General features: G+C 38.6%; 1 protein-coding gene across 1 annotated transcript; it reads right to left on the reverse strand.

The window, feature by feature from the left end:
- Positions 1 to 295: 295 nt before the first annotated feature.
- On the reverse strand, positions 296 to 13392 carry pik3r6a (phosphoinositide-3-kinase regulatory subunit 6a). The gene is made up of 6 exons (XM_085162997.1): positions 12709 to 13392; positions 6716 to 6836; positions 4141 to 4214; positions 3334 to 3448; positions 1754 to 1824; positions 296 to 1282 (listed from the first exon to the last, which is right to left on the reverse strand). Exons 1-6 carry the CDS (start codon positions 12875 to 12877, stop codon positions 1170 to 1172), a joined length of 663 nt encoding a protein of 220 aa, XP_085019123.1. The 5' UTR covers positions 12878 to 13392; the 3' UTR covers positions 296 to 1169.
- Between the last annotated feature and the right edge of the window lie 271 nt (positions 13393 to 13663).

Raw genomic sequence — 13663 nt, forward strand, 5'->3', positions numbered from 1 at the left:
GAGTGCGGGAGAGTTTCAGATGCTTTGGAAATCCAGAATATTGAAAAAAATAATGGAAGTGGTAATAGTAATATTATTTTGTTCTCCGCCTGCCTTTCATGATAGCAATTGCCTTTGGATGTGTTACACTTTTGAAGTCTCATCTCTCTGATCCGTCCAACTTTCCTCACTGTTCCATTCTAAAGATGTGGGTTAAACAAGGTTTCCATGGCGACAACTCCTCTGTGCAACACAAAGAGATGCAAGATAGCTTAATTGGTCACTACATCCATTAACTCCATGTCCTGTATATATGACTCATTGTGCACTAAAGACCTTTATCTACAAGACCCCACGTCCTGAGAGTACAGTGGCATATGTACGGCTTTGTGTCTCGATATTGAACAACACTGCTGTCATCGATGTCAACTTGTTAGGTGTCACTGTAAATCTGCTGGAAACTTAACAGATTTTTTTAAGGGCTAGGTTTAGTCATTTTTGTCAAAATCTAAAACACCAATATGCGCTTTCCTTTTACCCAAACCTGTCTTGCCAAAAGCCACCCTCCTTGAGCCTGGCTAGCTTACCAATCATTTAAGAATAATAGAGAGAGAGAGATGACTAACTCTTCCTTCACAAACCACCACTATTCAAAAGGTCATACCTATTTGGATCTAGAGTCAGATCACAGGCAACTTCATCCTGACAGAGCTCCCGATTAATGCCAGATTCATTATTGTAGTGTTCATAATGCAAATAACATTATAGCGGTGTCTAGAATCCTGCTGACTCATGCACACATATTGAGGAGATGACAATAATCATAGTTCAGTGAAGCATCCTGATATAAACCTGTGGGCTATAGTAGTTTTTTTTTCCACTTTTACTTTAAGAGAACGTGCTAACTTACTTACAATGACCAGGGTTATGAGGTTTCTGTCCGTCAAACCCTATGTGAAAATGACAAATAGATACAAATACACTGGGTTGACCTGCAAAGCCAAGACACAGCTAATAAATTAATAATAAAATAAATATAGATGAAGTTGCTTCCTGAATTCCTGGGATGGATAGCTCACTACGCTGTCATTGCTCGACACCCATGCTTTAAAGTCCTTCTTGGAGCTAAAAGTGGAAAAAGGAGTCCTGTGGAAGAGCACTGCAGAGGAGCGCTGTCATTTGGCTTTAGTCTACATGATGGAGCACGTAAAGCCACAGCACTCTTTCAGGAGGGTGAGTCCTGTCTTGGTGAGGGGCGAAGACGTCTGCTGAGCCCGGGTGGGTGCCCTTCTGGTTGGCATACCTGTAACACGGTACAGTGAACTGTGTTGTATTTATGTATTGCAAAAGACATCTACATCTGTGTGTACACATACATACACAGCAAGATCAATCACTGTATACTGTATAAATAAGTTCTGATAATTAATGCATTTATGGCAAAGACCATAAGTGCATATCCTGATGCATGCTTAATCAACCAACTAAGGAAATTCCCCAGAAACTGATTCTGTTCATCTGGAAGAAGCGAAACCCAAGTGACAGCAGAATGCAGGTTTCCCCAACTAGCTAAGACTGAAGAAGTCATTTGGATGAGTGATGAAACATTTCTCCCACTGACAAACGCTGCATCCAGATGAACAGAATCAATTTTTTGGGAACATAAATACATACATTTTTCAGTCAGGTCTAAAGCACAGTCTCAGCACACCCATTTTCCATTTTATCAGTCGATACTTTCAAAAAAGACATTTCAGCTTTCATGACTGAATACCTGTCTTCTTCAGATTTCTTGGCAATTTGGACTTCAGAAAATCTGCCATTTCTTTATCTTCCTCTTTCTCCCTGTAAAAATGAATACACATGTAATACTACAATTACAAAGTAAAACACTAAAAAATGACAAAGCTGTTATGACCTAAATTTCCCCCTGTTCCAGGAATATTAAAAAGAAAATCTTTTCCACAGGTATTCTTTCATTATCCAAAGCATCCTTAAAAATCAAGAAGGCTGGTTTTTACTAAAGCAGAGAGATGAAACATCCTCCCCAGACACCCACTAGATAAGCGAGCTAATGCACCTCTGGCAGTTAAGATTTCCTGGCAAAGGTTTCTATACGCTTAGTGCATATTAGTGAATGTCGCAGTCTCATTTTGTGTTATTTGAATACAGCCCAAATGCAAATAAGTGTATATAACTTGGATACTTGCAGTGTTTATTGTATATGGATATATATATCATATGTATTTAAAAGTGATATCTAATGAATTATATTCAGTTATATTAATATTAATGTGTCTCAAAGATAAAAAACTCTCAGGTAAAGATCACAGAGACTTCTCCTGTGATAAACAGTCTTGATTTTATAAAAGTAAAGTAAAATAACAGAAGAGAGAGCTTTATATTTATGAGCATGGACAATGTGGCCTTGGGCGCTGTCACATGCATCCTCTCCTCTCTGCACCCATTAATGCACTGCTGTTCTCCTTCTTCGCGGCTCTCACCTTCCCAGCAGCCCTGCGGCTATTTCACAGCATGCCGTCAGCTGCCAGCAGAAAGCGCTGCTCAGACAAACTAACAGTGTTTTATACACTCTGAGATCAAACCTAGAAAACATGCTTGTTATTCTACACGTGGTTGTCCACTCGCAGGCAGCGTTAGATTTCAAGCTATGCAAATTAAATGTGAAATGTTTGAACCTGTGAGGACGAATATGCTACTCTGGTAGCAAATTCATCCTCACAGCAAAGCATCTGGGTCAACATTTTAAGATGCATTTATTTTCTATCGCTGCAAAATGGACAAACTGGAAGTTGATTACAGTAGATCTCAAAAACAACATGAACTATTTTGACCTATGGTAAGCCTGCTTTAAACTAATAAGCAATGATCATTTACTATGTGTCATTTCCACATCAGTTGGCTCATTAAACCTATTTCTTTCTTTCTTTTATTTATTTTTTTAAATCATCAGGAGCTCCCCTTGCAGAGCTCATTGATGCACCCTGACACATCTTTAATTGAAATGGCTCTCTGCTGTGCGCTCTGTGGGACCCTCTCTGGCAGCAACGCGCCCGAGGAAACATTCAACTTTTTTCATGGGGAGCAAAAGAGCTCCTTTGTGGAGACATGCATATTTTGGCTGCTGAACTGAGAGAAAAATTTATCAGCATTAGTGACTACTGAGGAGGTGCGAATCTGTGGCTTATCAGTCATTATAAAGATTTTAAGGAGGGATGAAAGATGAAAAAAAACATATCAAGCTTGTTTCCCTGCATGTACTTCCATGTGATCTGCATATGCATTAGGACTGCATTTTTAATGATTCACTCACAAACTGAGATGAAAGCACACCTGAGACGTTCAAATTCAACATCATCCACGAGGAAATCTCTGGTCTCTACCAGCTTTTGGATCTGCTGTAGCAGCTCTTCCTCCTTCTGCCGGTCATCATTGGACTTGTCATTATCTGGAATAGCACGAAAGAAGACGACATCAGGACTATGTCCCACATTAGCTACTTTGAGTAATATCCACAAACAGTAATATATACTGTTTGTGCACGCAGATGAATGAACAGCTAGCTATAATAACGCACATGCAAAAATTTTGATTGATCCTTCAGTTGACTTCAATCATTTATAGTTAAGAGTTAAAATGAAACCTATGGAAAAAGCAAGTCAGTATAAAGACCAGAAGCAAAACTTTATCAAGATCTTTAAAACAATGCACCTAACATTGGTTGAGTTCTTGATCAACCATCAGTGGCTACGTTATTTATTGTAAATTGTTTGCTTCATCTGTTAATAAAAAAACAGCACTGCAGAGCAGGTTTGGAGAGTCGGATAAGATGTCCATAATTATTTTTGCATCCCTGTTGTTTACTTCCATTTGTTTATGCTAAGCCATAATCAAACTTTTAGATAAAGCATGAATATTAGAAATTTCCTGTCCAGCTGTTTGCCCTGGCTCTTTATGCTAACGTAGCTAAGCACTTGCTGGCTTCAGCTCCAAATGTGTGGGAGTGGAATTGATCTACTCATTCTGTTCTTGGCAACAGAGTGAACAAACCTATTCCCCAATATGTCATCATGATTTTGTTTGTTTGCTTGTTTGTTTTGGTCCAATAGCAGCAATCGTGAACACCCAAAGGACTTCTACCTGGTATGGACACTAATTTGTGAAGCTCCTTCTTCAGACGAGTAATCTCTTTGCAGAGCTGAATGTCATCCATCCTGTTCAGGCATGATGGCGTAAAAGAAACACATGCACACATAAACAGAAAAAGAGCACTTATGTAAGCACTGCAGATGATGAAAATCAGAGCACTTTTTACACTACATGTTCCAACATTACTTTGCAATTAATGTCAGTAACATATTTTGTTTTTTACTAAAGGCTTTTTCTTGTTTTTTTCACATACATATTGCTTCATCCATATATATTGTTAAACAGAATTCATGGTCAGTAGTTTGCCAGGGTATAATGGTTAGGGTTATATTATTTAAAGACAAACCCACTTAAAGAGCTTATTAGACAAACACAGTTCTCATTTAGCCTGGGATAAAGAGACTCAGAGAATTGATTAATTCAGTCAGAGAAAGGCTTACTAATGGGACTTTACATCATCATTTAGCAGCAAACAGGTATTTGAAACTGATAGTGTCTCTGGAGTAAAAGCAAGCACTCAGTGCAAAATCCTCCAGGCTCTCCAGAGTTTGTGCATAAACCTTCATCCTGCCCCTGAATGTTCATGATGTTCAGCAAGGCCATTACCATCATTACCATCAGCAAGAAGGAGTCATTGTCTGTAATTACCATCTCACTGGGAAATGAGATAATGACCTCATCAAGACATATGGACTTCTTAAGCAACCATTTTCTGTCATGGTAAAAAATAAATAGAAATGTGCCTGCTGAACAAAAAACAAAAAACATCTTCACCATACACGAAGCACTACTGAATCCCTGGTTGCCATGTCAATAAAATGAGAAAGAGAAATATAATGTGGTCATCATTATCGTCTGGCCTCAACCCCTGCGAGACGCTGTCGATGACCCTTAAAAGTAGATTTATGGGGATGGACGACAAGATAATTCAAGAGTAAACTCTTGCTTCACTCCTGAATAAGAAAAAAAAATGAAATTCAAACAGAGAAAGCTTGTTATTGATCTTATATTTAACAAAGGAGGTGACACAATCTTTCTGAGCAGAAATCCCTGAAGCGGGTCTGAGCCAGATAGCCGTTCTCTGTTTCAGCGACCCTTCACAGAATCAGTGTGAGTGGATCATTACTGATAGTGAAGAGGGATGGAAGCCCCTCCGTGCCTTGCTTGTCAAGCACGAGGCCATCGCATGAACTCTGTATCCTATGAACAGACTTTTATTACAAACCACACACATACAGGCTCAGAAAAGGCTACACACACAATCACACATATTACACACATTCATCACTGTCAATAGAAAAAGAGACTCAAGACTCATGTCCTCCTTATCCACTCTTTCGGTCTTTCCGTCTCCCATTTTTCCATTCGCTTGACTCTTGCTTGCTACTCCACACACGTCACTCCTCGCGTTCCCCCTGCCATCTGAGCAGGGCAATTGCCTATCTTCCAGAGGAGTATATGAATAAATATCCATGTATTAGCCAGCTTTGTGGAAGCTGCAGTGGAGCCATTGAAATTGTAATGGGGGTAGTTTAGGGTGTAGCTGATGGGAATTACAGACAAAAAAAAATGAGAGGAATTATGCCTGAGGTTTTATTTCTGAAACGTGTCCTAAATGATTACACTGCTCTTAATAGGGAAAGCATCACTGCAAATTTTATAGCTTGTTTAGTTTAATTTTTGCACTTATTAAAAACTCTGAATCCTTTATCTTATTCAGATTTACTACAGAATCTACAAGTTGCCCTCCAGGACTGATGAAGAAAATCATAAAATTGATTTCGAATAACATTGAGGTGCATTTGAAGCATCTAAACTAAAAATGTACACAGTCATCAAGTTTCAAAACTTGAAAATACTAGTACATCCTAGTAAGTAAATTCCTGCCACTCCATCAATTTGAAGGGTAAGTTTGGATAGATTGCCATGGAAATTTGGTTTTAAAATGTTTATGCATCAACAAAAATACGCCCTAGATTACATATGCATGTTAACGTAATATTAGCATGATAACAAAGTGTCAACATCACGCTCAAAGGCAATCCCAACCACATCTCAGGCAGACCATTTTCAAAGCTGTGCAGCTTCTGAAATGTGAGCTGAGCCCAAGATGGATATTTACACTCATGCACCACTGTGCAACCTTCTTGCTCTTATTTTTCTGCTTTGCAGAATACAGAAAGTGCACATTCTTGAATAAGTGACTGCTCTCGGTGCAAATTGTGGCACGATGTACAAAACAAAAAGTATATAAATAACTTTACATCATCCTCTTTTTATAGGCTTAAATGACCATTATACTCAGGGTAATTATCTATTAGATGTAGATTGAAAAAAAGACCCTACTTGTCAATTGTAAGGTTCGATTTCTCATTTTTACACACCTAGTGGTAAAGATTTAACAATAACACAGTTGGATCTCAATTTTTCATGCATTAATTTTAACTTCTGTTGTGCAAATTTAAGCATAATAATATTGACAAAATAAGTCATCTGCCAGCTCAACTAAAATCTAACAAGCAATGAATTTTCACACCCACAGCAAACAATGGTTTTAAGTCCTCACATGTATCTGAGCTCTGACTCTCTCCTAACCAGGACATCCCTGATCCTCTCAATCTTAAAGAGCTCCCCCTCGATGTCATCCACGGTGATGGTGGAGTCTGCCATGGACACCACGTCGTCCTCTGAAAGAGAGACAGCGAGAGACTTAGTCTTTCTGAACGTTGGACAAAAGACCACACACTGGAAAAAAAATACAACATTCCTAACAATGCATTTAGATTATAGACTCTTCAGTAGGTTAAAACATGCCACACACAGATTGGTGATGTGTGTGCACACTTTTGAAGATGATCTACTTTGGCATTTCAGAACCAGCATATGAATTTGCATTTTAAACTGTATAAACAGCTGCAGCAGAAACTGCTGCTAGATGAGCAGAAGAGCAGAGTGTCACAGCCAAATTACCACGTGTCAGCAGCTGGCACAACTTGCATGGCTGTCGCCCCCCCACACACATAACTGTGCATACACACAAACACTTTAATTGCATGATGCGTTAGGCCAGGAAGTAAGGCAGTAAAGCTGTCAACCCCTTCCACTGCAGTTTTGTTTACACTGCCATGTTGTGCTGTACAAAGTCTCTAACTGCCTGTCACTATGCATAAAGAAAAAAAAATACATTCTATTCCATGTTGTTATATTTAACGTTTATTAGTAATATTTCACATAATTTTTTAATTTTGCAGTTGCCTATTTTTATAATTTCCACATGTGCTGTTCGTAAATAAAATTTACAATTTGTGGTATGTGACTATGTGATATTCTTGTTTTGCATAGACTAGAATACATGTACAGCATTTAATACTTTTGTGTGTGCTGTGCTTAAAAGACATTTAATAATTAACTGCTGGCCGCAAAATAACTTACAATGAACGCTAATAGGAAGGAACAATGAAACAATTCACAAATTATTTTTACAACATGCTGAATTTGTGGCATGTTGTAACACAGAGATCCTTGATGACTTCCAACAAAAGCCTAATGGCTGATAAATAAATAATAAATAAATAAAGCACGGCTGTGAGGAAAAACACTTTAAGGGTGTTTATTTTGCATGGTTTGCCCACCAGAGGGCATTCTGCAACCTCCTTGCTAGCCATGCTTGTGGAAATGTAAACATAACAACCAGCTGGTCTGAGTAAATGGTAAATGGTCTGTATTTGTATAGCGCTTTACTTGGTCCTAAGGACCCCAAAGTGCTTTACACTATACACAATCATCCACCCATTCACACACTGGTGATGGCAAGCTACAGTGTAGCCACAGCCACCCTGGGGCGCACTGAGAGGCGAGGCTGCCGGACACTGGCGCCACCGGGCCCTCTGACCACCACCAGTAGGCAACAGGTGAAGTGTCTTGCCCAAGTTCGATTACAAGACGAACGCCCAGCTCTTGAGCCACGATCGCCCCATAGCCATGATCGCCCCCAGTAAAGTAATAAAACAAATTTCCCACGTGTGGGACTAATAAAGGTTATCGCGAAAGCAAGGCCGACCAAAGACCACATGGCGTCGAACATTCATGGACGATCTGAGAACTGTCGACATTGCCTGGGAAGAAGCTGAAGCAGTCGCTGCTGACCGACATCGATGGAGATCACTAGCTGCCCGATGCACCGCCCGGCGTAGGAGGAACTAAGTGCTAAGTAAGTATAACTAACAAAATAAATGTTGGATTTCAGGTGTCTCAAAGAAATAAGAAGTAATTGGCCAACATATCAGCTTGTTAAATCACCAAATATCAGTACAGGTATTGGTCTAAATAATCTGACATATGTCAGGCTCTAGATTTCTCATAAGAAATCAATTGTTAAAACATTAACCCACAATACAAAAATTTGCAATAGACACAATCTGTCCCAAAGCATCCAGAAAATTTTGTGTGGTACAAAAAGACAAAGTACTTCATTGAGAGCAGCTGCTGCACACTGTGAGCAGCAGAAGCAGCTTCACTGAACTCAACCAATAAGCAGCTGCTAATTCAAAAATTAAACTGCAACAAATTTATATCAAAAACTTTATTTTAGCCATGTAGATCAGAAAACACAGGCAAAAACGTAACACAAATCTAAGCTGACCTTTTTAAAAGTAGATAGCTGAAGACTGACAATGACAGCTACTGTGACTTTATAACTGAAACAGGTCACCTCTTGTCTTGAGTTGTTCCTTTTATCAGTGTAGCGGTGCTGGACACCTGTCACTTTTTGCAGCGAGCAGCCTTACATTATGGGCTGAGAGGAACACAGCCAGGGAGATACCACTTCTGACAGTCTGTCCCTGTTTCCTCCTGAGGTCATTAAAGTCTTTCTATATACCCACCATTACTCAGTGGAGCTTTATTATGGAATCTCTATTCAAGCCTCAATTAGCCCTGGGGTGGAGCAGAGCTGTCTAGGTTCAAAGTGCAGTGAAAACACTTATTCTGCACTAGCCTGACAAAAAAGCAGAATAGAAATTCAAACTCCAGGGTGACTTCAGGGTAAAAGCATCAACCATACTTCATGATAACTGCAGGTTTACATGGACTCACATTGCTATGAAAGATTAGCTTGTTTTTTGTTTTTTGCTGCATAAGAGACATCTGTGCGACACAACCCTGAGGCTTTAGAACAGAGAACATTGACTGACATGAACATAAACTATTAATGGGAATATTTATTTGAAAGACATCAACGTTACATTTCTTTCTAATACTTTAATTACACGAGGAATCCTCCCCTCCCAAAAAAGAGATTTTTATAAAACAGTGTATAACCTTAATCTTCAAAATATTACTTCTAGTTGACAATAGAAATGGGAAGCTTTCCATGAGCAAAAAAAAAAAAAAGACATGGTGATAATTGGTTCCCCATGCCTCTGGTCTTTTCTGTTTCCATATAATCATTATTTCTTAGCAATTTGGTTCTACTGTCTTACTTAAAAACTGTAAAAACTAGAAATTTGTGTCATCAGATTTAAAAAAAAAAAATCATTTTGACCTTTGAGCCAGTGTGCTTTCTCACTTTATTTCCAACTATAGAGAATAAGAACTACTCTAATGACTGTCTATGGAGCCAGGAGGCAATTAGCTCAGCTTATAGCTAACACTTGATGCGCAGGGAAATCAGTGTTTAACTAAAGTAATCTGTTTCAGTCTCTTTACCTGCTGTGCCAACTGTGCTCTTCTTGTTATCAAAATTACAGACATGAAATGTCTCCAGTAAAAAGGTGACACTGGATTGTAAAAAAAATGGATCAGACTTATGTTAAGTGCTCAACCTGTTTTTTCATCTTTTTGACATGGTCACAGCAGTGTGTGCATTTTTCCAAACATTTAGCGAGGCCATTAGCTTTAAGTTAGAAAGCTTTATTGTGGCATGATCGGAGGACTTCACACTTAGTTTTTGGGGTTTAGTTCAGTTAGGTGTAGGTAAGTGTTCAGTTTTGGTTCTTAGATGGGATATATAAGGTTTAGATATGGGGATTAAAAAGTGTGTTATTATGGCATAGAGGCAAGTGAAAGAAAAACAAAACAGTCGCTAACAGGACACGGCAGAGTATTTAATCAGCTGGTCACCTGGGTTTTACATAAATGAAATGCAATGTTTTAACGTTCACTACTCTGCTGAACTTTCAGAAATCTACACTCCTACCTCGAGAGCTTCCCAGTCTCTCAGTCATTTTCAAACGCTGTTTAAAACCTACTTATTCTCACTCTCTTTCAGTTCTAGTTGAACAGGGCACTCTGACTTGTATTAACACAGCCTTATTTGCTTTATTTGATCATTTTTAGTGTATATTTACTGTTGACGTAGTGATGTATGAATACAGTACAGCACTTAGGTCAGCTGACATTATTTTAAAATAAGCTACAAAAATAAAACTGACTTGTCACAAAAAGACATCGCAGCCACTTTGAAGATAAATATTACAGACAATTCACTACATGTATGCTTACTCAAAAACTCGCTCGCACAATTATGGATCTTCCTATCTGGGTTAAACACTATAATGTGTCCTGATGTCGTGAAAAACTCTTGGGTTGCTTTTGTAGTGTGCTTTGGGTCATTATCCATTTGCACTGTGAAGTGTGTCCAATTAGTTTAGCAGCATTTGGCCAAATCTGAGCAGAGAGTATAGCCCTGTACACTTCAGAAATCATCCTGTTACTTCTGTCAGGAGTCACATCATCAAAAAACACTCGTAACTTGGTCCCACTGGCGTTACAAGCCCAAGCCATAACACTGCCTCCACCATGTTTGACAGATGATGTGGTATACTTTGGATCAAAGATGTTTTTCTGCTTCTGCATACTTTTCACTTTGCATCATTATAGTGCAAAAAATGACTTCTTTTCAGAACTGCACAGTGTCTTTTACATTTTTTCCTGACAAAACCTAATTTGGTCTTCCTGTTCTCATATATAAGCAGTGGTGTGCACCTCGTTGTAAACCCTCTGTATTTCCATTTGTGATCGTGGGCCTTTACAATGGTACGTCCACCTCTTGACTTGGTTAAATGTTGTGAAGTTTTTTTTCTCAACCATGGAAATTTTTCTGTCACTATGAATAGGGATTTTCCCATCTGTTTTTAACACTGTATTGTATCCTGGGGTCAGATCTATTATTACATGTGTTGTTAACAAGTCAAATGCACTTTGAATTATATCATTAGACACAATATGCTCTGCTGCAAAGGCTCTCTAAGACAAGTAATTTTGCCACTGAGCAGTTATGACTCATCACTAGACTTCCTTTACACCTTCTCTCCGTTCTCTCACTGTTAGTGTTTCTCATCTGCCTTTGCTTCGCCTCACTCTGTATCTCTCCTACTCTGCCCTGCCCTTCTTTTCATCTAAACCCCTAAAGATGTGAATTAAATTACGAGCTCAGTTTTACTCTTTTCTTTGACTCCAACTTTCTCTCTTACACTGCCCTGATACGTTCTATGCCTAATGAGGCAAACCATCATACTGACAGACAGATCAGCCTGATTAGAGACCCCAAGGCAAACACAGAGGAGAGAGAGGTGGGAAAATCATTTAGTGTAGAGGAAAAACATAGAGGGTTTAACAGAGAGTCTGCAATAAAAAAAGACATTACAATAAAAAAAAAAACAGAAATGCTGCTAATTAACAGTTAAAGTCACTTTCCTTGAAAATAAATGTTCACTTGCCTTTTTTTTCACTCATTATTTGAGTACTAGACTGTTATTCAGACAAATCAAGTTGCTGGGCATTTTGTTGAGAAAATGTAATCTGTCTAATTGAATTAATGTCATAAAGAGGCGTAAATTAGTTATCTTTTTAGTTACTAATAGATGATGCCAGCATCCTGCCAAGACCCACATGTGGGCTATTATTCCTTATTTGAATAGCTGGTCTCTAAGTAACCTCACCTTACTTTTAATCAAGCAAGGAAACAAACACACACGCACACACACACACACACACACTGCCACTCAATAGACACCTGTGGATTCTTGACATTTTCTGAGCTGCAGCTTGTTCTGCTACTGGATAAATACATTGATCTGATCTATCAGTGCTGAAAACGCTCCCAATTAATTGTTAGGGCCTATTATTGTGTGTTTTACAAATGTACCCATATATTTAGATTACATAGTTGTATAAACACAAGAAATAAACTTTACATAATGCATGTTTGTCAAACGAGGAACGTATGCTAATAAGCGCAAAACGATATAAATATATTCAAAGACAATGCTGTTTTTTAATATGCTTGATACATTAAATTATTACATTAAATCTGTTTTTTTCCTTTTGTGTGTGTGTACAAAGCTAATGAGGTCACCACAAGTTCACCAAACAGTTAAGACAGGAGACACTATTTGTAGCAATGCAATGCTAATGAGAACATTTCACACTAAAACCAGAATGCACAGAATTTAGTAATACTGCAGTGAACTCAAAACACATACACACTTAAGACGTCATTTAAACGTGACTGACATTATCGAAAAGTAATTATAAACCAGCAATTGTTTACTAGATAACCTGCTTTGTGGGTGTCTCTGCTCCATTCAGTGCGCTCCAGTGAACCGTACTGATGCTTCTTATCCATCGGTCCAACAGCTGCTCCTCTATTCTCTGTGCTTCCAATCGCAGAGGCTGGGGAACAGCAAAGACAGCTACAGGGGAGGGTCTCGCAGTTGCTGTGCTTCATTAGGTCATCGCCAGTCAGTCAACAACCTGCTGAGGCAGAGACAGCGAGATGCTCCAGTGATCTCCACCCGCTCCGACAGGTGACGGTGCGCGTGTGTGCGTGTGCGCGTTTGCAGCCTGCTGGTGTTACTACCTGGTCAACGCAAACGCGGATTTGATGGCAAATAAATAGCGTCATCTGGTGGCACATGGTTTCAATTACAGTTGGAGCCACAATTTGTCTGCCTCTGCACACCATCACAGTGGGTTTATTATTGAAACAATCAATATGTGATCGAAGCCCAGACTTTTAGATTAAATTAAATGTTTTAGGAATTACAACAGTTTCCATAAATAGTTCTCCATTTTCAGAGGCTCAGAATTAATTGGACAAGCAAACATACTTTCTTTTTTTTTTTTTTTTTTTTTTTTTTTTGAATTGAAATGTTTATTTCAGTCAACAACAACAGATTATAATTTTACATAAAAGTACTCAAACAGTAACCGAAAAAGGAATAGGCTGAAGCTTTATGGCTTATACTTGTAAGCAATGAGACAAATTTAGTAATGCCAACATACTGAAGGAACAACATTTCTCTCTTATATATGATACACCTTTATATGCACTGTCAAAGATACTTGTCTTTGAGTGAAGATTTAAGGTGATAAGACCTATAAATAACTGCAACTTGAATCTGTACTGAGGCTCAGTATTTGACACAGAGTTCATGTTCACTGCTGTAATAGCTAATAATGATTAATATAATAACTATAATATTGGCCATATTATATTTACATTACCAAAGTG

Source organism: Neolamprologus multifasciatus, chromosome 6, assembly GCF_963576455.1.
Source record: "Neolamprologus multifasciatus chromosome 6, fNeoMul1.2, whole genome shotgun sequence".
Classification (NCBI taxonomy): Eukaryota; Metazoa; Chordata; class Actinopteri; order Cichliformes; family Cichlidae; genus Neolamprologus; species Neolamprologus multifasciatus.

Bases quoted from the DNA above. Each gene is read 5' to 3' on its own strand.
- pik3r6a (XM_085162997.1), bottom strand. From the start codon at position 12,877: ATGAAGCACAGCAACTGCGAGACCCTCCCCTGTAGCTGTCTTTGCTGT. The intron at 6,837-12,708 runs GTTATCTAGTAA...TCTCTCTTTCAG, and splicing joins CAGAGACACCCACAAAGCAG to AGGACGACGTGGTGTCCATG. The intron at 4,215-6,715 runs GTGAGGACTTAA...ATGCCTGAACAG, and splicing joins GAGTCAGAGCTCAGATACAT to GATGGATGACATTCAGCTCT.